At 42.2% G+C, this 21317-nt stretch overlaps 1 protein-coding gene across 7 annotated transcripts in view; it reads right to left on the bottom strand.

Moving 5' to 3' along the window:
• The window catches only part of LOC101656411 (amyloid beta precursor protein), a 324648-nt gene that overhangs the window by 151115 nt on the left and 152216 nt on the right, over positions 1 to 21317 (bottom strand). For all 7 annotated transcript variants that reach the window (XM_045284871.1, XM_045284872.1, XM_045284875.1 and 4 more), the window contains exon 6: positions 1809 to 2014. In XM_045284871.1, the coding sequence (XP_045140806.1) occupies positions 1809 to 2014 (206 nt within the window). The remainder of the gene's footprint in view (positions 1 to 1808; positions 2015 to 21317) is intronic.

Consider the following 21317-nt stretch of genomic DNA (forward strand, 5'->3'; position numbering starts at 1 on the left):
GGGGCTTAAGTGGAGAGAAAATGTTTTGAGAATGATGAGGGCGATGAATGTACAAATGCACTTTACACAATTGATGTGTATATGGATTGTGATAAGAGTTGTATGAGCCCCTAATAAAATGATTAAAAAAAAAACACACACAGGAAATCCAGGATAGATGACCCCTTCAGGACCAGCAGTGAGAGGGGCGGGGCCTGGAGGTTGAAGGGAATGTGGGGTAGAAGGGGGGACCCAATTACAAGAATTTAAGTATAGTCTCCTCCCTAGGGAATGGACAGCAGAGGAGGGCGGAGGGAGATGTTGGAAAGTTTACCTTATGACAAAACTATAATAATTTATTAATTATGAAGGGTTCAGGAGGGAGGGGGAGGTGGAGAGGGAGGGGGAAAATGAGCAAATGATATTGAGGGCTAAAGTAGAGGGCAAATGTTTTGAGATTGATGAGGGCAACAGGTGTACATATGTGCTTGATTCAATGAATGTATGTATGGACTGTGATAAGAATTGTGTGAGCCCTCAATAAAATAAATTTAAAAAAAAAGAATAATGAGGGTAACAAATGTACAAATGTGCTGTATACAATTGATGTATATATAGATTGTGATGAGTTGTATGAGCCCCCAATAAAACGACTTAAAAAAAATGGTCCATTTTAGGTTGAATTCAATGGAAGAGCTTAAATAACACTTTTATATAAAATGAATTTGAATATTATGCTGCTGTGACATTTATAGACTGGCCTTAAAAGTATTTGAAATTCATTAAAGCTCAGTAACTCCATATTCACTCAACCTAGATCTAGTGTTACTTTTCACTCTCTAAGAAATTCAGTGCAACAATTTACTGATAAAATAATAAACCGTGCACACCAATGATAACATTTAGTTTGTTTAATATAAACTGAATATTCGCTTTTATTTCATGGAGACAAGAGGAAATCTTCCTTCAGTTCATGAAATTCTCAAAAAGAATATTAAATAAAAGGAAGCCAAAGACAATAGTACATCTCCCTCTTGAAGAAGAAAGTGTCCTTCCTGCCAATAAAACCTTTTAAAGACAACACATATCACCCCAGGTAAATTTCACATAAAACAACAACAACAAACCAATGTGATCATCCAATCTCCTTTTCTGTAACAAAATTTAATTGCAAAATTAGCCTTTACTGAAAGTTTTCTATAAGCCATGTACTCTGTACAAACTGAGTAAATTTCAGTCCCTACTCTGAAGCCTGAGCTCTGGCTGTGCAGTGCTTGAAGTGCTTAGCTACTAACACAACAGTTGGTGGTTCGAGCTACCATTGCAAAGAGATGAGGCTTCTGTCACTATAACAGCTCTGAAGCTCTATGGGGGCAATTCTACTGTCCCATAGGATCACCCTGAGTCAGACTGACTAGAGTGCAATGAGTTGTAACATCAAGAAACCCAAAGGCCAGGGTGAGAAAGAGGCAACAGACTACAGTGTTATCATAACTCAAGAAGCACCCAACCTTGGGAATTCCCAAGAGGGCTACAAAGTGTATTAAGTGATGTGATGCTGACTGCTGTCAACTTGAGATTTAACGAACACCTTGTACTACAAGGCTCAGGGCAGTCTGTAAAACCAGAATTTAAAATTAACTGAAAGCAGGTGCAATAAGCACTTGTTAAATGAGAAAAACATGGAGTAAGCTTAATAAGGCTTGTTCTTTAAATTTTTGTTGTCATGGTTGGGGGAGAGGGGAGCATACAGATAATTTTGAACTCTGATGTGATGTTTTCTTTTCCCTAAGGAAGGAACGATTCCAAGCAAACCCTGAATGGATTACCTCTAACCACCTCTTCCACTGACTCGGTGGTGGTGGTGGTGGTGGTGGTGGCAATGCTGGTGGTTCTCTCTGTGGCCTCTTCGTAGGGCTCTTCAGCCTCTTCCTCCACCTCATCGCCATCCTCATCGTCCTCGTCATCCTCAGCTTCTTCTTCCTCAACATCAGTGACTTCCTCCTCTTCTGCTACTTCTACTACTTTGTCTTCACTGCAAAACAAATTGAAACAAAAGGATGTTAGGGATTAAGTGTGACCTCTGGTCTTGTGGGTGTCATCCTGTTAGGAAACAGGATCTTTCTTTGTCATGTTAGTTAGACCCTACCCCAGTAAAGGACACCCTATCATTAATAATTTGTTATAATTAGACCCAGAAACACACACACACAGATGGGAGGGAGAGGAGGATGCCAAACACATGTCCAAGGCTGTTGGTAAGGAAGGTTTCTCTCCTTAAGTTGATGTCAAAATGGGTGATAATAAAACCATTTCCACCCATGTGGTAATTTTTATGATGACAGTGCTAAGAAACTAGGATATGTTTCAGAAAAGGAAAAGTCAACAACTTGGAAAGGAAGCATGACAACACACACACACACACACACACACACACACACACACACACACACACGGCTTGAAACCACTGAGGCTTCGTGTGGATATCAGCTAAGCAGCCTGCAACTGTTCCTATCCTTTGGCACATCTTTTCCAAGTACATGTTGTCGCAAAAAAAAAAAAAATCTCAAAAAGGGTGAGGGGAGATATCAAAAACAAATGTTTTGTGTTATGGGGATGATCCTAGGGCATTGCACCCTAAGTCAATCACTGTTAGAAGAACTTGGCATAAAAAAGGCATTGAAAATTGAAACCAGAAATGGAGATGAAAGAAAATAATCTAATTAAATAAACTTATGAGATCCAGAGATGTTTACACTATGCAGAATTACAGTATGTGGGGCTCCCTACTCTTGTTAATTGCTTTCACTTTTCGAAATATAAAATACCTGGCATAGTCCCCAGATTTTCAGAATCAGTAGGTCTTGGATGAGGTCTAAAATTTGCATTTCTAATGAGTTCCCAGAAGCTACTGATGCTTTTGGCTAGCACACACATTCCTAGAATCCCTGAAATATACAATATGGAGAAAAAGGATAAAAACCAGCAATTCACGGTAACATGAGGAAAAGGGTAAGAAATAATCCCACCTTTTGTCAGTCAGTTTGTCACACTGTGCTGGTTTAAATGTTGCTACCACACTGGGAGCTATGCCACTGGTGTTTCAAATATCAGCAGGGCCACCCAAAGCGAGGTTTTCACAGAGCTTCCAGATTAAGAACAGGCTATGAAGAAGGAATAGGCTGTCCACTTCCGAGGAATTAGTCACTGAAAACCTTATGAATAGCATCAGAACATAGCCAGGTACAGTGCCAGAAGACAAGATGGTAAGCACCCAAAATACGACTGAGGAAGAGCTGCCTTCCCAAAGTAGAGTCAACCATAATGACATGGCAGGAGTAAAGCTTTTCAGGCCTTGATTTGTTGATGGGTCATGACTCAAACAAGAAGAAACAGCTGCAAACATCTATTAATAATTGGAGCCTGGAATGTACAGTGTATGAATCTAAGAATAATGGGAAGCATCAAAACCGAAACGGACCGCATAAAGATCACTACCCTAGGTATCAGTTAGCTGCAATGGATTGGAATTGGTCATTTTGAATCAGGCAATCATTTACTATGCCTGGAATGATAAATTTAAGAGGAAAGGTCAATGGAAAAAATCTCGAAGTTGCCAAGGATTTAATCATGCTTGGATCCACAATCAATAATCTTGGAAGCAGCAGTTAAGAGATCAAAGGACACATTGCATTAGATAAACCCACTGTACAAGATCCCTCTGAAGTGTTAGAGAGCAAAGGTGTCCTGAGATCGTTAAGGTGAGCTCATATGCATGGGAAAGTTGGGGACAGAATATGGACAACCAAACAAGAATGGATGCATCTGAATCATGGTCTGGGCGAGGTATACTGAAAGTGCCCTGGACCGTCAAAAAACCCCCCAGCCAAATCTATCCTAGAAGATGAGCCAGAATGGTCTTCAGAAGTGAGGATGGCAAGACTTTGTTTCCTGTACTTTGGACATGTTATTGGGAGAGACCAATTCTTGGAAAAGGACACCATGCTTGGTACTGTGGAGGGGCAGTGGAAAGAGGGTACCCTTGATGAGATGGATACAACAATGGGCTCAAGCATAACAACAACTGCCAGGACTGCACAGGGCAGTGCTGCATTCTGCCCTGTGAACGAAATTTGTGACATCGATTCTCCATCTGCTGATGTACGACCGAGAGTATGAAGCAAACCACTCGATTTAGATAGCAAATACCATAAGCTAATGCAAGGCAAAGGGTATAATCATGACGGTGAACTCATATATGCCATAGGATTAATTTGCACACCACCCCCCACACAAAAAACCCCCCACAAAATCACTACAGACATAGGAATTAGAGTTGCTGGATTGGAATTTAAAACTCATTTAAAATGAGCCACAACAGGAATCAAGAGACGAGCATGTCTGCCACCCCCATTCGGCCTTGTGAGCATGGTATTGTGTAGGGAATCAGATGCCAAGATGTTAGAAAAGATAAATGATTCCCCAGTCTAAATCTGTGGAAGGCAAGATGGCTCACTCAAAGATGAATGTCTAAATGGAGAGCCAGGGAGCCAAGAAACAAGTTTGCACAGAGATGACTATAGCATTAAATTCTCTGATCACTTCCAAATCTAGAAGACTTTGATAGGGCAAGAATAATAAATGAAAAATCCCCCAAGAAAGTTGAAGGCATGTGGCTGATGAAAAATAATAAAGATAACCATACTACGCAGAGTAACTCTCTGCCTAGAGTAATTTGTGTGTGAGAATATTCAACAAATAAAGTGTTCACACAAACAAGACCCTAGTCAGTTATACTGGCATTTCTACAAGACCAAGACGAAATCGGAAAGAACAAGAAAAGCAAAGGTTGGCACAGATAATCAGATGAGAAGGGAATTTATCTGCTAAGAAACAAGCGAGTAAAATAATTTACGGATTGCCAGAAATTCTGAACAAAATTCTTCTGCTTGAGACAGCATTTCAAAACAATGAGAACTTTAACAGTTGCACTGTTGGCCCAACTTTTACGTAGTAGGCTACCTCTCTAGCCTGTTAAAAGTCTAAAGAATAGGGGGAAAAAATAACATGAATGATATACTACTATCAAATAAATTTAAGGTGACCCAATGTATGTTATTCAATTGGGATTCTCCTTTATTTCGCTAAATCAGAAGCACTAAGAAATATTGTTTAATTGTCCAATTTAAGTGAACATTTTCAGTAAAGCAAGGGAGAGAGATCAAATGGAAGGACTGCTCGAAGATGGTATGAAGTGTGCATGCCACCTTCAAATAAGATAAGGGCAGCAAGGTCCCGTTACGTGATCAAAGGTTCTGGCAGCACTGTGCTTGCAGAGCAGTGGGTGGGTGGTATAGGTGGGGAATGTACTCAGCTGCCTATGTAAAGGTAAGAGGTTTCAGTCCACTCAGAGGTACCTTCAAAGAAAGGCCTGGCAGTTGACTTCTGAAAAATGAGCTCTGAGAAACACTATGAAACACAATTTTACTCTGGAAGCCACCATGAGTCAGAATCAACTCCAGAAAACTGGTGTACTGGTTGGTGTTTTCATGTAGGAAGGTGAAGACATGATTCAAGGCATACAATCAATCACCTTTAATAACAAGGAACCAGATTCATTACCATCAAGTCAATGCTTGCTCATAGCAACCCTATAAGACAGGGCAGAACGGCCCCTGTGAGGTTCTGAGATGGTAACTCTTTATAGGAACCGAAAACCCCTTCTTTCTCTCTCAGAGCAGCCGGTGGTTTCGAACTGAGACCTTGCGGATCTATGTCAATGCATAACTAAAACACCACCAGGGCTCTTCATAACAAGAAACAGCAATACATACAGTTTGATTGGCTCAAGGATTCAATCACTTGCCCAAAGAGAAGTCAGGACTAACCCATGATATCCTACTTTAATTTCTAGAATTACATTTAGATGCCCATGAATTTTATCATAAAACAGTTTTCTATTTTAATGTTACATCTTTACAAAGAGCATCAACCTGTTAACATTACATTTTCCAATTGCACTTAAAAAAATTGCAGAAAAAACTGAAAACAAAACAAAATCTTACTTTACTCTTTTTAAATGCTGAGAGCAGTTTGCTGTTGTGGTATGATGTGGCTTTGAAAAGTTGGCCAGATGGTAATAAAAAAGCAAAATGCAGTCAATTTATGGAAATATGAAGCTGGGCATGAAAAAGCAATTTCCTAATAATCAAGCAGCAGCAACTCACAATAAATACTTAACAGGGTGCAACATTCTTATCACACACACATATTAGCATCTACCGATTTGTGGCAGATGGTTTATACAGCTCTTGAATGCCAATTAGGAGAAACATTTCGAAGATGAGAGAATCATGTGAAACTGCTGACCATCCAAGGAGTATCTGAATTTCATAAGAAAAGCAATGGGTCAAAGAGACACTGCTTTGAGAAAATAAATCTGTCAGCATGCATGATTCTCCTTTTTTTGAAAGTTATACTACAGCCAATGGAAGGCTGACTTTAACATGATGCCATGTGGGCAGTACTCAGATCTTAAGTGGTTTCAAGTTACCTAACAATGTTTGTGCTTAATGATGCAACACAATTTTACCACTTGCATTCTCTAAAAAACCTCTTTCTTTCATAAGGCTTCAATGTTCTGTTGTTATTCCTAAGATTTTTTCAATTGCCTCATATGCATGTGAATGCTAGACAATGCATAAAGAACCAGCAGAAGAATTGAGCCATTTGAATTGTTAGTGAAGAATATTAAATATACCACGGACCGCCAGAGGAACGAACAAATCAGTCTTAGAAGGAATCAAGCCAGAATGCTCCGTAAAAGCAAAGATTGTTAAATTTCATCTTGCTTACTTTTGACACATCAAGAGAGACCAATCACTAAGAAATACATCATGCTTACTAAAGTCCAAGGTCATCACCAATTACGGAAACTGAGATGGGCTGACACAAGCGCCAAAGCAATGGCCATGAAGACGGCACAGGATCAATCCATGATTGGCGCTGTTACATATATCAGACTGCAAGATCTGAGCTAAGCAGGCATCAGCAACTAAGAATGACAAAAACCTTCTGACACCCCAATCTCCTGCCCTCCCCGCCCCAGCCAAGTCTGACAGAAAAGAGGAAATGGACGGCAGAGAGCGGACTCCAGGGGCTATGTGAATGCATGAGGAAAGGAGAGTGAAAACAGGACGTTTGCCATTTCCCCAAACGCAGCAACCAACAAGGAAATAGACCAGAGGGCCCCCTCACCACAGGAAGAGGCTCAGACACATGAGTACCCCACAAACCCCAGAATTTCACCACCACCCCAGTTACGTATGTATTTATTTATTTTTGCAAAACAACCTTATCACCTTAATATATTTATCAAGTCTATGATTCCATTCTTGGAAACATTTTTCAAACGCATGTTTGGATGTCTGATAGCACCTCCCTCGTTTTTTTTCTTCACCTCTGCTACATAGGCAAAATCGCTGTCCTTTCATGTCCCTCTGCATTTGCAGAAACAAAAAGAAGTCACATGGAGCAAGTCAGGTGAGTAAGGTGTGTGGGGCAAGAGAGGCATGCTGTTTTTGACAAAAACTGGTGCATGAGCAGGTCCGTTGCCGTAGTGGCACAACCAGTCTCCAGTCTGCTACAAATCAGGCCTTTTCTGTCACACAATGTTATGTAATCTTTTCAGAACCTCTAACTAGAAAGCTTGATTAACAGTCTGTCCTGTTGTAACCAAAGCCAAATGCACTATCCCCCTCAAATAAAAAAACAAAACCAAAAACAAATGAGCATCAACTTGATCTTTGATTTCACTTGATGAGCTTTTGCGGGGAGAGGTGAAGATGGTGTCTGCCACTGGTTTGATTGATATTTGTTTTTGGAGTCCTAAGAACAGCAGCAAGAACCTTGGGGAAAAAAGTCTGGGTCACTTTGGAGCTGTTCTTTCAAAGCATGGCACGTTTCCACTGGATGCTCTTTATGCTGGTCAGTCAGAACCTGAGGCACAAATTTCGCAGGGACCCTTCTTGTTCCCAAATCTTCCATTGAAATTCGCTGAACTGAGCTCCAAGACAGTCCAGATGACTTCCCCATCTCTTCCGTGGTCTTTGAGCACAAGTACATGGATTTTGTTGGCATTTTCATCTGTTTGGGAAGTTGATGGATGTCCAGAATGAGGTTTGTTATCAATTGATATTTCACCCTTTTTAAAATGAGAAAACCACACATACACTTGAGTTTTTCCCACCGTGCTGTCCTTGTAAGCTGTGTTCTACATCACAACAGTTTCTGCGGCACTTTTCCCAAGCAGGAAACAAAATTTCACAGCCACGTGCTGTTCTCTTAAATGGGCCATTAAAAAAACAAGGTTGCAGTGAAACTGCTTTTATGAAAAAATTCACTGTAAACAGAGAGAACCTTCCCGGGTGATGCCACTGGGTGCACTAACTCAGAGCAAGTTGCTCAATGCTCACCTAGCGGGGAAAAATGCATTCTACAAAAGCTCTGCTCTGCCCAGCAAAATTTCTGGGGTTTTTTTTGGGGGGGAGTACCCCCTCATATGTTGCATTGGAGATGAGCAAGAAGATATCTCTTGAAGTTGTCATGAGCCAGAGGAAAAACACAAGACACACAAATATTTTTAAGGGTAAAGAGAATGTGCTGCCACTCTGCTTTAGTTCATAAGGTCACCAGTTTATCCCAGAGGAAATCAGTGTCAGAAACTATTGAGTTTAAATTAGGGAAATTAGTATGTGCCAGGAAATTTAAAGAAAGAAAGGTTACTACTTTTAATTGTGAGTACAGAGGGCTACGTAAGGAAAAACTGGTGTCTCTCCAGTAGGAACCCTGGTGATGGAATGGTCACATGTTGGGCTGTGGTCCACGTGATCCGCAGAAACCACCAACAGCTCCCTGGGAGAAAGACTGGGTTTTCTACTCCTGACAACAGTTGCAGTCTGACTCAGCACTGACTTGATACCCTGTTTCCCCGAAAATAAGACAGTGTCTTATACTAATTTTTGCTCCCAAAGCCGTGCTAGGTCTTATTTTCAAGGGATGTCTTAATTTTCCATTGTTTATTGTTTCATTAAAAGAGACCTCGCGCTTCCTGTCTGCTCCGGCTGCGCTGTGGCCAACAGTGACCGGCGTGGTGGCGCCCGCTGCTATGGTTCAGAGTCCAGAGTTATGGTAGCTTCGGGAGACCGTATTTTCGGGAGATGTCTTATATTTCAGCGAGAGGCAACACTGTAAGTAGGTCTTATTTTTGGGGATGTCTTACTTTTGGGGAAACAGCAGTGAGCTGGATATCTCTCTGAGTTAAGGCTCAGAAACCATATTTGTTAGAAACCATATATACTACGGGAAAAGACGCTGTCGGTTTCTACATATTAACTATGAAAAGAGGCAGAACTCCCTACTGTTTGAGCTCTGGTGGGTTTTTATTCCACTTTGTGGTAGAAAGGGACTGAAGGGGAGCAGGGGAGGGGGGGTGGCGCTTGGCCACGTTCGGTGTTTTGATCTGGGCATTGGGTGCTGGCTAGGTGACTGCATTCCATGTTGAAGATGCACCGACTTGTGTACCTGTGAGCCATACAATGAGAGCACTGCTAAGGCGATGCCTTGCTTCTTAAACAGTCTCTTGGACCATTTAGAAGTAGAGTTCTTAAGCAGGCAAAAATGCATCTCAGGTCTCTAAATCTGGGGAAAAAACAAAAACCAAAGCTCCACTCCTAGTTCCTCAACCCCACAAAAACAATTATGCCCAAGGGCTGATGGCCAAAAAGAAAAAAATAAAAGGTTTATGTAACTAATTTTCTACATGCGATCTTGGTAAAAGAATTCCATATTCAGATGCTTCAATCCTCATATGTTTTGATGATGACTCAAAATAAGAGTGGCTACTTTTATGATTATAGTTTAGAAAATCAGTTATTTTACATCATATATATAAGGTGAAGATTTCTTCTCAGCAATTGGAGTTTCAGTATAGTTGTCTTGATGATATGCTGGTGGGAGTGGGTATTAGCAATTTTTCAGTAAGGATCTCTGAGAAGTGGTTCAACTTTCTCTCTTGAAAAATATATACATCCTTGCTAAAGACAATGACCCCGGTGGTCGCAATGATTACTTAATGTGCTAAGGTGCTATTTTTGCTAACTGAAAGGTAAGAAGTTTGAATCTACTAAGTGCCTTGGAAGAAAGGCCTGGTGATGTGCTTCCAAATGATCACAGCCCTTTTAAACGAGTGCAGTTCTACTTGGACACATATGGGATACATATGGATGCATACAACAACCCGTGAGTTGGAATCACTGGCAACTGGCAAGTCCTTTCTCTCTTTTCTCCCTCAGGAAATGGAATATCCCACATCTCCGCCTCCCCTTCTGCTGATGGAGGCCATGTGACTTAACATACTTCTGGAAAACCAAATGTGATAGGACACCTGCTTGGGCTTCGAAAAATATGTTCACTTTCCTGAGAGAATAGTTCATTCTCAAAACTCAGGGCCTATTGAATCTCTGATCCTTTTGCCCTCTACTTTCAGAAAGGGTAGCAGCCACTTGTCAATGGCTGGGCAATGAACTTGGTAAATTTTTTAAAGATAGTGTCTTTTCATCACTACACCAGCTGTGGGCCATGTACCACTACTTATTGAGTTTTCTGTTGTTTGCATCTGAAGGCATTCTTTGTAAAGGGTTCATGAGCCCAAGTCAGATAGGGGGTATAGGATTCTCTTATTAGGAAGATAAAATCACTAAACACACACATACATCATGACTCAAGCAATTAAGAGTGAGCTGAAAATCATAACCTTAATCTGAAATTCAAATGCATCATCATTTTTACAAATTTAATACATGCCTGTTCCAAGCAAGGGAATCTACACTAATTACTGTATGAGTGACTGGTCTACTGACCAAATGCAACAGGAATTCAAAGAAGGAAGTGAATCCTGCCAGCCAGAAGTAATTGAGTTTGTACTCAAAGCGGACCTACAAGGAAGGGGTATGCCGGCATGAGGCTGGGGTAGGCACACAATTCTGAACAACGGGGAAATCAATCGGAAGACACACCAGCTTTGCATTGCACTGTGGGCCACACCAAACTGCAGAGACCAGGATACGCGGTTTTGTCATTAGCTATTGTACAAGATATAATGAGGTTTTTGTCATTAGCTATTGTACAAGAGTGTAATCGTTACATAATTTCAGGTCAACGTGAAGATATATAAAAGTATAGCAGTGGAGTTTAGCCTGTCAATCAGGCTAATGGTAACTCCTTGTGGGCGTGGCCTGATGGTAACTCCTTGTGGGCGTGGCCTGATGGTAACTCCTTGTGGGCGTGGCCTGATGGTAACTCCTTGTGGGCGTGGCCATCTCATAAGGAGGGCCCTGGGAACCTCCCCTTCTCTCTCTGCCTTTACCTTCCTGATTACGGCCAGAACCTAGTGATGCAGCCACTGCTATTGGATCCACACAACTCTGCTCCCACCTGCGGTATCCCTGCATTCTGCATCTCTGCTTGTGACTAGGTGTGTGAAGAGTGACTTATGGACTAGTATCAGACTGAAGAACGTGAGGTGGACTGGGCTGGGGTCTTCTCTTGATGTATAAATTACTTCCTGAAATAAAGCTCTAGACTACACACAGATGAGTGTCACTGAATTTGTTTCTCTAGTCAACCCAGCCTAACACAAAGAGATGGAGAAAGAATGCCAAAGGACAACGTGTTAACTTACTAATGAACTCCTCCCACCAATCTATTCGATGCTTCTCTCACCCATTCAATTACCAACACTAACTGCGCTTTACCAAATGCCAGGTATTTCCACGACACTGGGTTGAAGGAGAACAAGCCACAGCCTCTGCTCTCCTGGAACATACATTTTAGGGCAGAGGGCTCATTTCACTAGCAGGAACGTTTTTAAATAGCTCATGCACTTGGCTGCTATCGACGAGATTGGAGGATCGAGTCTAGAAGGCATCTCCAAAGAACAGTCTGGCAATCAAACTACTTCCTACATTTTTAATTAGGCACTGAAGACTCATGAGAGAGTCTCTGACATGCGAGGGTCTCTGTGAGATGGGTCAACTGGATGTCAGCTTTATTTTTTTTCTTGTTCTTAATAAAGAGAAAAAATGAGGTTAATCTGCTGACAAGTTACTGCAATATTTTCAGTATAATGGCCACGGAAGTCCCTGAGAAAAAGGCCTCCCATGTGAACAGACACAGGGCCTTTGCATATGATTGACCCGCTTTGCTTGGAGTGATATCTCAGTAATTCCAGGCCTTCTCCACTCACATTTTACTCATCTCTTCCTCATGAAGCCTTACTAGATACCCCAGATTCAGCTAGCTCTTTCTCTCTTTTTGGAGTTATGCTCTGTGGGATACAAAAAGACTTTTCCCCAGCTTTGTCTCCCTCAAAGATATGCCAAACATTAGAGGCTGTTTGCCAGCACATGGTGGGAGATCAGATGCTTAGAGATATTCTCCCTGAAGGCATTCAGCCATCAGACTACTGTCTGGTCCACTGTAGGTGGGGCTCACATCCTACTGATCAGGATAGTAGTTGTTTCCGTGGAGAGCCAGATAACAGGTCAAACCTGCTCAGTGACATCCAAAGTTAGGCTGCCCTCCTGAATCTAGGATCCGCCCATCTTGTCACATGTGTGCTCCCAATTCCTTCCCTTCCCTTTGTGTGTATACCCCTAGATTGGCTGCCTCCCATTACTTATTACCTATAGTACAACCCCTTCCTGTGACATATGTCTTTACCTGAAATCAGGAGGTTGGTATGCCCCCAAAAGATACATAAACCCTGGTTAGAGATAAAACTCTCCCCTGCCATTCCACCCTTCCACTTCCTCATGTGGACCACCAAGTGGGGCTGAGGTGAGCATGCTGCCATGAAAAGGGTCTGACTCCTTTATTTTACGCTCTCTTCTCTCTCTCTTATTCTCTAGGACTTACTATCATCTTTACATATTATCACCGTACAATTGTGCCTTCCGGGCCTGCAATGATTTGTTAGGGGTTGGCTCCCCTCACAACTCCCAAAACACATACAATAAAAATAACATTCTTTGGCAGGCATCGGGGAAAAGGGGGGTGGGGGAGCAGAGTTAGAACAAGGGCTCCGGGGGTGAGGATGAGCTTACTGATAAACCAAGTCCAAGCCACTTCGCCGGCGTCACGTAGATTCTGGCTCATAGTGACCCGGTAAGGCAGGGTACAACTACCTATGTGAGTTTCAAAGCCATAACAAAGCCCCACCTTTCTCCCATGGATAACGTGACCAGATGTCCCACTTTTGGGGGGGACAGTCCTGATTTTTAACAATTTGTCCCACGTCATTTTAAAAAAGTCCTGATTTTTTTGAAAGCTAGGGTATACAGTTTTCGGCTGCCATGTGGCTATTTCGCCAGGATATGAGTTGATCAATGGTGTCCCGCTTTACCAATGTTAAAATCTGGTCACCTGACCCATGGAGTGGCTGGTGATTTTGAACTGCTAACCTTGAAGTTACAATAACTAACCAGTAGGTCACGAGGGCTCTGAATTTAGTGATAGAATGGCTAAATGGGTTAGTCTACTTACTGTTAGTCAAATACTGGAAATGTAGCATAGTTTGGGGTCTAGTTTGTTAAAACTCATTGTGCAGTAGCACCCTCTTTTGCAGTAAAACTCCTTTTAAACTTATTCAGAAACTGAGCAAACAAAACCACCTGGGTCAGCAAGGGCATTTTGATAAGCAACAGAGCCTGAGGCTTTAGGGCATGGAAGGCCCACTGTACCTGTGAACCATGCCTCCTTTGTCTACTTACTTGAAGAACTTTCTTCACTGTAACAGACCTGTTAAACATTCCCTCAAACTTGCTACATAGTTTAGAGCATATAACTTGCTTAATTTTCATGGAATCTTTCAAGCAGTTCTGGAGGTAGCAAACCCCACCATTTGCTTTTATAAAGCTTTTGCAGAATTAAACGTAGAATTTCTCAAATCAACCTGGTCTTTGTCTTTGGCTGAACAGTGACTGGCATCCCAGACCTCGTCTGTCAGCAACATCATCACGCTCAAGGAAAAGCAACCACAACCAGCAGTACGTTTCCAGGCTGAGTGAGTATAAGACCAAGGAGACAGGCAGAACATGACCAGCAAGACAAAATTGGCGAAGACAAGGAATATTACTTTTTAAAAAATGTGTTTTGGGAGTAACTCCAAAAAGAGGAAGAGCTAGCTGGATCTGAGGTGTCTAGTAAGGCACCATGAGGAAGAGATGAGTAAAATATGAGTGGATGAATGAGACATTACTTCAGGCAGAGTGGGTCGAGCATATGCAAAGGCCCTGTGGTAGGACACGTTTTCCTGAGTGCCTGTAACAGAATCAGATCAGCTGAGTAAAATACAGAGTGCGTGAAGGAAAACACACCAGCAATGCTTTGGAGCAGTGGTTGGCAGTGGGTTTGCAACTTATTCTGAACACATCTGTGAACTGAGGATTTTTTTTCATGTTTAAAAACCTATGATTCAAACCCACTGCCAACAAGTCAATTTTGACTCAGTGACCCCATAGGACCGAGTAGCTCCATCCCCAAGGGTTTCCAAGGCTGTAATTACAGAAGCAGACGGCCCGATCTGTCTCCCAAACAGCAGCTGGTGAGTTTGCACCGATCGCTTTACCCACAGTGTCCCAAAGCAATGTAAAAATAAAAATCAGAAATCTGCTGTGTTCAGCTGGTTGTCCCTGCTTTTATCACTTATAAGTGCACAGCTGTTGAAAAACAGGCAAAATGCACATAAAACATTATAAAGTATGTACTTGTATGCTCCTGTTGGCTTACTCTTGTGTGCTGAATAATATTACTCTCCAAAAACGAAATATAAAAAGATATATAAACCTTGTCAAAGAAGAAAACCGAGACTATGTCTCCACAGAGACTGCACACAGCCCGCTGTGCCTACACTATTTACTCTCAGACCCTGTAGGGGTTCTGGCTTGGAGGTGGGATGAAGGAGTGGGGAGGTACGGGAAGGACGAGCTTGCCTTTCACTTGAGACGAGGGAGGCCATGGCACAGAGTGGAAGACTGAATGAGCTCCTTGGTGCTTGGGTTCTAAAGTCCTACAGCAGAAGTAACAGCAGTCGCTGGCTGCCGTTTGTCCCCATGGAATGCAGATGCCACGGAAGCCAGGGCTTTAGCAGCATGGCAGATTGCTTAGGAGTATGAACTCTGGGTTTGAATCCTGGCTAAGTACCTTAATCTCTGTTCAACACCACCAGCTACTAGGCGGGAGAAAGAGGAGGCTTTCTATCCATATAAAGAGTTACAGTCTGGGAAATCCACAGGGACAGGCCTACTCTGACCTGTAGGGTCGCTGAGAGTCAGCATTGAGCCGATGGCAGAGATTTAGCGTTGAGTTTGGTCCTCCACACCCTCATCTATCAAAGGGAAAACTGTAAGATGACGAACTTTTAGCAACAACCTTCAGGGTGTGTTATGTGGAACAAGTGAGGTAATACTTGTAAAGAATTTAGAACAGCAGGTAGTGCCCAATAAGTAAAGCACAAGGGTCAAATAAAATAAAGACACCACTCTCAGTGTTTATAGCCATGCCTGGCATATTGCTATTAATGCCCTTGAGTTAGGCCCGACTTGCGGCAACTTCACATACAATGATGCTGTACAAAATGCTGACTTGTCTTGTGCAATCGCCATGATCACTTACCTAACAGGCTGCTGTGATCCATGACTTTTCATTTGGCTAATTTTTGTAATTAGGTCTTTTTTCCTAGTCTGTCTTAGTCTGGAAGCTACACTGAAACCTGTTCAACATCATTGAACAAACAAGTCTTCTTTGGGAGACAGGTGGTGGCTGCACATGAGATCCTCTGGTTAGGAATTAAGTGTAGGTCCTTAAAATATCTATATAAAATGAACAGGTACCTAAATTCATAGATAGTCCTGTAAAATACTCTGGACTGAGGCACTCTAGGGCAATTACATGGTGCCCTGTGGGCTAAGCAATGGGCTGCTACCTCCAAGGTCAGCCACTGAAGCTGCTCCTTGGGAGAAAAAGGAGTCCGTCTGCTCCACTAAAGTTCTGTAGCCTTGGAAACCCCGAGGAGCAATTGTGCTTTGTCTTATAGGGTTGCTATGAGTCGGAGTCCACTTGGAGGGAGTGGGAATGATATGACGATTACATATACTGTGTGACTTTATTATTTATTAGCAAACATGAAAGGCAGATGTTAGAAAGGCTTAGGAAAGATCTTATGAATATAAAATTACTTCATCATTAAAAGCTTTCAAAAACGAAGCTGTACAGTATACTTTTAAAAATGATAGTGCCTATGGCAAGATAAACTATAGAAACCAGAATTAATTTCATGAATGCATTGGCCCTTAAGGTTCTTTCTTGCCAATTCCAAGTACCCACAATACACGTAGCAATAAATCCTAATGTGTAATCACTAACCTGTACTAGGCATGAGAGAAAATCTAAGGAAGAGTCTAATTTCCCAAAGTGAGTGATACCACCCCCTGGGGGGGGTGTGACAGCAAAAGCAGAAGCCTACACTTTATCAGGGTTCATAGGCTTGAGTATAAACATATTAAACTGCCAGTGGGATGCTGGATGCCCCCCACCCCCAAAGGGCAGCTGTAGGCCAAATAAGTTTTGGAACCTATGGAAAGTGTTGATAATTTAAAGTAAAATCAAATTCTTTTAATACATACTGGTAATCTGTATGAAACACCATGAGTGGACAAACACTAAAGCTGGGTTTTTGTATCAATCAGTAGTGCTGGGTAGGAGATTTAAAACATGGTAACAAGAATACTCCAGCAAGAGAATAACATCTAAATAAGCCACTAGGACAGGTTAAAACAAATCCAAGGATAGTGAGGTTTATAGGACAACTGGCCCAGCTTCTTCAGCAAGCTGATACCAAGAAATGGAAAAGTGTGCTGAGCCATCAAGAGAGGTGAGAACCTATCATTCTAGGCCCTTCCCTTCATTGGATGCTGATGTGTAACAACAAGCTATAAAGACAGTTCTAGATTCAGGGAAAATCTGATTATGGACTAAGTATCTGATTATGGACTGATGATACAAGAATTATTATTGATAGGAAAAGGACTATCTGCTGAGAGGGTATGGAGCTTCTTTTAAAGACAATGGGAAATTTTGGAAATGGACAGGGGTAATGATTGCACAATATGTTGAAGTGAACATAGGATTGAATAGAACACACAAAATTGAACATGATTAAACATATGATTGAATTGAACATATAAATGCTGTGGACATGGCATTGAAATGTCAAATGTCTGTTACACAAACACACATATTCCATTATCTTTAAATTCCATTTTCCCCTGAACTCTTGAAGTCCGACATATGTACAAAGAGGCTTCTAAAAAGTTCATGGACAAGTAGAATTAAGAGATAATGGAATCTTTCCATAAACATGTTGAAGCCTCTGTGTGTGTCATTCTCACTCAGCTCCAGAGTCAATGGCAAATCATAGTAGCCCAAGGCTGTTGTTAGCCTCCATCAATTCCTACTCATGGGGCCAATGAGTGCAGAGCAGCATCGCTCCATAGTGTTTCAAAGGCGGCAACCTTTTCATAAGCCCAGTTTCTTGAGATACGTCTCGGGGCTCAAGCAGCCATCCACCCAGTGACACTGCTTAGATATACTGCTTGGATATACTTCCTATAGCAGTAACAATAATAATTACTGTTAACTTCTTTGGGTGAGCTGATGTCTCTTGGGCTCTGTAGAAAAATGATCTCCGTTTATAAAGATATAGAGTAAAGCATTTCACAGGCTTCATGTCTGAACTGCCCTTTGAAATTTACCATAAAAATAGGTTGAAAGCAAGAAAGTGATACTCTGGCATAACTTAAGTTGTATTAAACGTGAAATATAACTAATAAAAGTCGCAAATTGCTCTCTTTAAAGACTACCTTGGAGACAAGAAGAACCATATAAAATAAAAGAAGGGGCAACTACAATTAAAAAGCACCTAAGGTGATATAAAGTTTGGAGGCATTAAAAGTTTCTGATATATGAAACAAAATTTCGGTTAGTCAGCTGATACACCAGGCAACCTGCAATGAACTTCTACAGTGCTGCGCTGCTAGAAGCCAGGCCGCCGTTATTTCAAATCCCTGCATGGTCACCCACCTGCTGGACTGCTTTCAGCAGAGCTTCTAAACTAAGGTAAACCAAGAAGAAAGGCCTAGTGATTTACTCTACACACTAGCCAAAGAAACTTCATTGGATGGCAACAGGATGATTATCCCACCCCGTTGCTTTGGACATTTCAGATGAAGGAAACAATCCCGAGGCAGGACATCAGGTTTGGTGAAGTAGAGACACCACGTTGAGATGAGGTCGGCTGGCACACCAGCCACCATGATGGACCAGAACATGACGAAAGTGTGACGGTGACACCCAAAAAAACACAAACTCACTGCGGTAGAGTCGATTCTGACTTCTAGTGACCCTATAGAACTACCACCTCTGTGGGTCCCCGAGGGTGCAAATCTTCATGGGAGCAGAAAATCTCCTCTTTCTCATATGGATCAACTGCTAGGCTTGAACTGTCAACCTTGTGGTTAGCAGCCTGATGTGTAACCCACTGTGCTACCAGAGCTCTGAGGATTATATAGGGCAGGGCAATGTCTCATTCCGTGTACACAAGGTGGTTGTGGGTCAAAGTCCACTCAATGGCAGTGTGCTCTCTCTCCCTCAATATAGTTATCTGCTGTTATTACACTAAAGCATACATTTATATTTATAATGTTTTACTTAATGTGACTCATTGTATTAACACCTTCAGGCCAGATGATTTCTACTTTGACATTCTTGTTCATGCCATGTGCTTTCTTTCACTGACATATGCTGGACTGTCAGGGAACATTTTTTTGGAGACAATAAAAAGTTTGATGTAACTGAATGGGGGCACATATCTCCCTAGTCTACTCTGATAGCATCATTGGGAGTCAGGCCCACTTCCTTAGATGTACTGGTCTTCTCCAATCAATAACCTATACTACCATGATGATCCCACCTGCCCATGAAAATGACATCATACTCGACGCAGTACAAGGTCAGTACAGAAGAAGACCCTCAGAGAGCTGGACTGACGCAGTGGCTGCAATAGCAGGTTCACACGTAAAGCAACTGTGAAGAAGGCGCGGGGCTGAGCAGGGTTTTGTTGTTGTGCGCAGGCTCACTGTGAGTTGGAGCTGACACAATGGCACCTCATGACAACAAAACACTGCAAGGAACCTGAGAGGCTGGTGGTGGGTGATATATGTCCCATTGATCACAAACGGGTTAAAAACCATTGCTGCGGCGTTTTCAAACTCTTAGCAACACGGTCTCAGTCAAGTATTTTCATGCACAGTATATTCATGTAAAGTGCTTTTCATAAGCAGTATATTTGATGGAGGTTATTCTATCAGATGCAAATCTCTGGTTAAGAATAGGTCTTAAACAAATACATTTGTTTCTGATAGAGTAAACTCCAACGAATATACTGTAAATGAAAAACACTGTATATGCAAAATAAAACCATTTGCTATAAGTTTAAATCACCTCCACAGCAAAAGTTTACCTTTTAGTACTGGTGGGACATGTTGAGCTGCTAGCTGGCAGGTCAATGGTTCAAACCCACCACTCTGTAGGAGGAAGATGAGGCTGGGTGCTCCTATAAATATTGATCCTCTCAGCAAACCAGAAGGAGCATGTCTACTCTGTCCACTGGGGCTGCTGTGGAGGAGAACTGACATGCTGGCAGGGGGTGGGTGGTATTCGTGCCTAGTAAAATGATCCTGGTGGTGCTGGTATTGAGTGGTCTGCTGCTAGGAAAAAGCTGATGGCTGTAACGCACCTGGTGACCTGCTTTTGTCAAGATGACCGCCAAGAAAGCCTGAGGAGGCAGTTTTACTTTGTCCTATGGGGTTGGTATGAGCTGCAGAACATGAGCAGTACTAAGTCCTGGGAGTATTCATGTAAACAAAGATACACAGTGTTGTCAGAGATGAATACAAAATAAAAGCAGGGCCCTGGGAGCATGCTGTGAGGAGCTAAGAGTGGAACCTGGGATGAAGAATGAATCGGCAGGTTCTGAGAAGATGACAAAGGGGCACTGAAGAAGCAGCTGCCAGCATGTGTAGAAAGGAGGAGTCTCTTCAGGAAGTGTAAATCACTCTGTCTATGTTTGTAGGACGGGTGGCAGGAGGTGAGCAGAAAGTCAGCTCTGCCTACACAACTTTAAGGGTTAAAGATTTGGACCTACTCTCCCAGAGGTGCAGAGTCTAGGGGAGTTGTAAGCAGCAGAGTGGCAAAGCTTAGTTGAATTTCAACAAGTGTGAGCAGGAAGAAACTTGGATGGCACAGGTGGAGCAGTGACTTGCGGGAGAGGGAGAAGGCTCTCCCGGAGCCTCGGCCTGAGGGACAAGGCAAGCAAATGCTTAGAGGAACTAACATGACAGGTCCGGTGATGGAAGGGGTTAGTGCAAGGATGAATGTGATGCTTCCAGAGAGAGTGGCTGGGTGGAGAATGGCCTTATTCGTGGTAAGAGAGGATAAAGTGGTAAGAGAGGATAAAGCAGCAAGAGTGGATGGTGAGGAACAGACGATCATGGGCTCAGCTTTGATCATGATGGGTTCAGAGATGGCTGTAAGACTTTGTTTTAGAGACATCCGCTGGAATAGCTGGAAAGGAAAAAGTGAAAATGTGGGGCACAGATATGGGAGGCAATGCTGTCCTTTTTCCATTGAGCAAACGGAGCTGCATATTTTTGTTTTTATTTAAAATAGAGGAACTGTCATTCCTGAGAGGTGACAGATAATGAGCCAGATGGCCACTCACATATTTTGCATGATAATATGCCCCATTACTATACAAGAGAAGACCCAAATCACAATCTAACATTCTGATTTCTAATAGTCCTGTCCTCTTTCTCCACAAGAATAATACAAAATTCCTCTCTAATTCAGAGGACTATGTGAAAGTTCCCCAGAAAACACATCTTTTTTTTTTTTGCAGTTCTTTTTTTTTTTTAATCATTTTATTAGGGGCTCATACAACTCTTATCACAACCCACACACACATCAATTATGTAAGGTGCATTTGCACATTCACTGCCCTCATCATTCTCAAAACATTTTCTCTCCACTAAAACCCCCAGCATCAGGTTCCCATTTTCCCCTCCCTCCCCGCTCCCCCTTCCCTCATGAGCCCTTGAGAGTTTATAAATTGGTATTTTGTCATATCCTGCCCTGTCCGACATCGCCCTTCACCCACTTTTCTG

The sequence above is a fragment of the Echinops telfairi genome, unplaced genomic scaffold, assembly GCF_000313985.2.
Source record: "Echinops telfairi isolate 266 unplaced genomic scaffold, ASM31398v2 ScPeMD7_7469;HRSCAF=8507_0, whole genome shotgun sequence".
Lineage (NCBI taxonomy): Eukaryota > Metazoa > Chordata > Mammalia > Afrosoricida > Tenrecidae > Echinops > Echinops telfairi.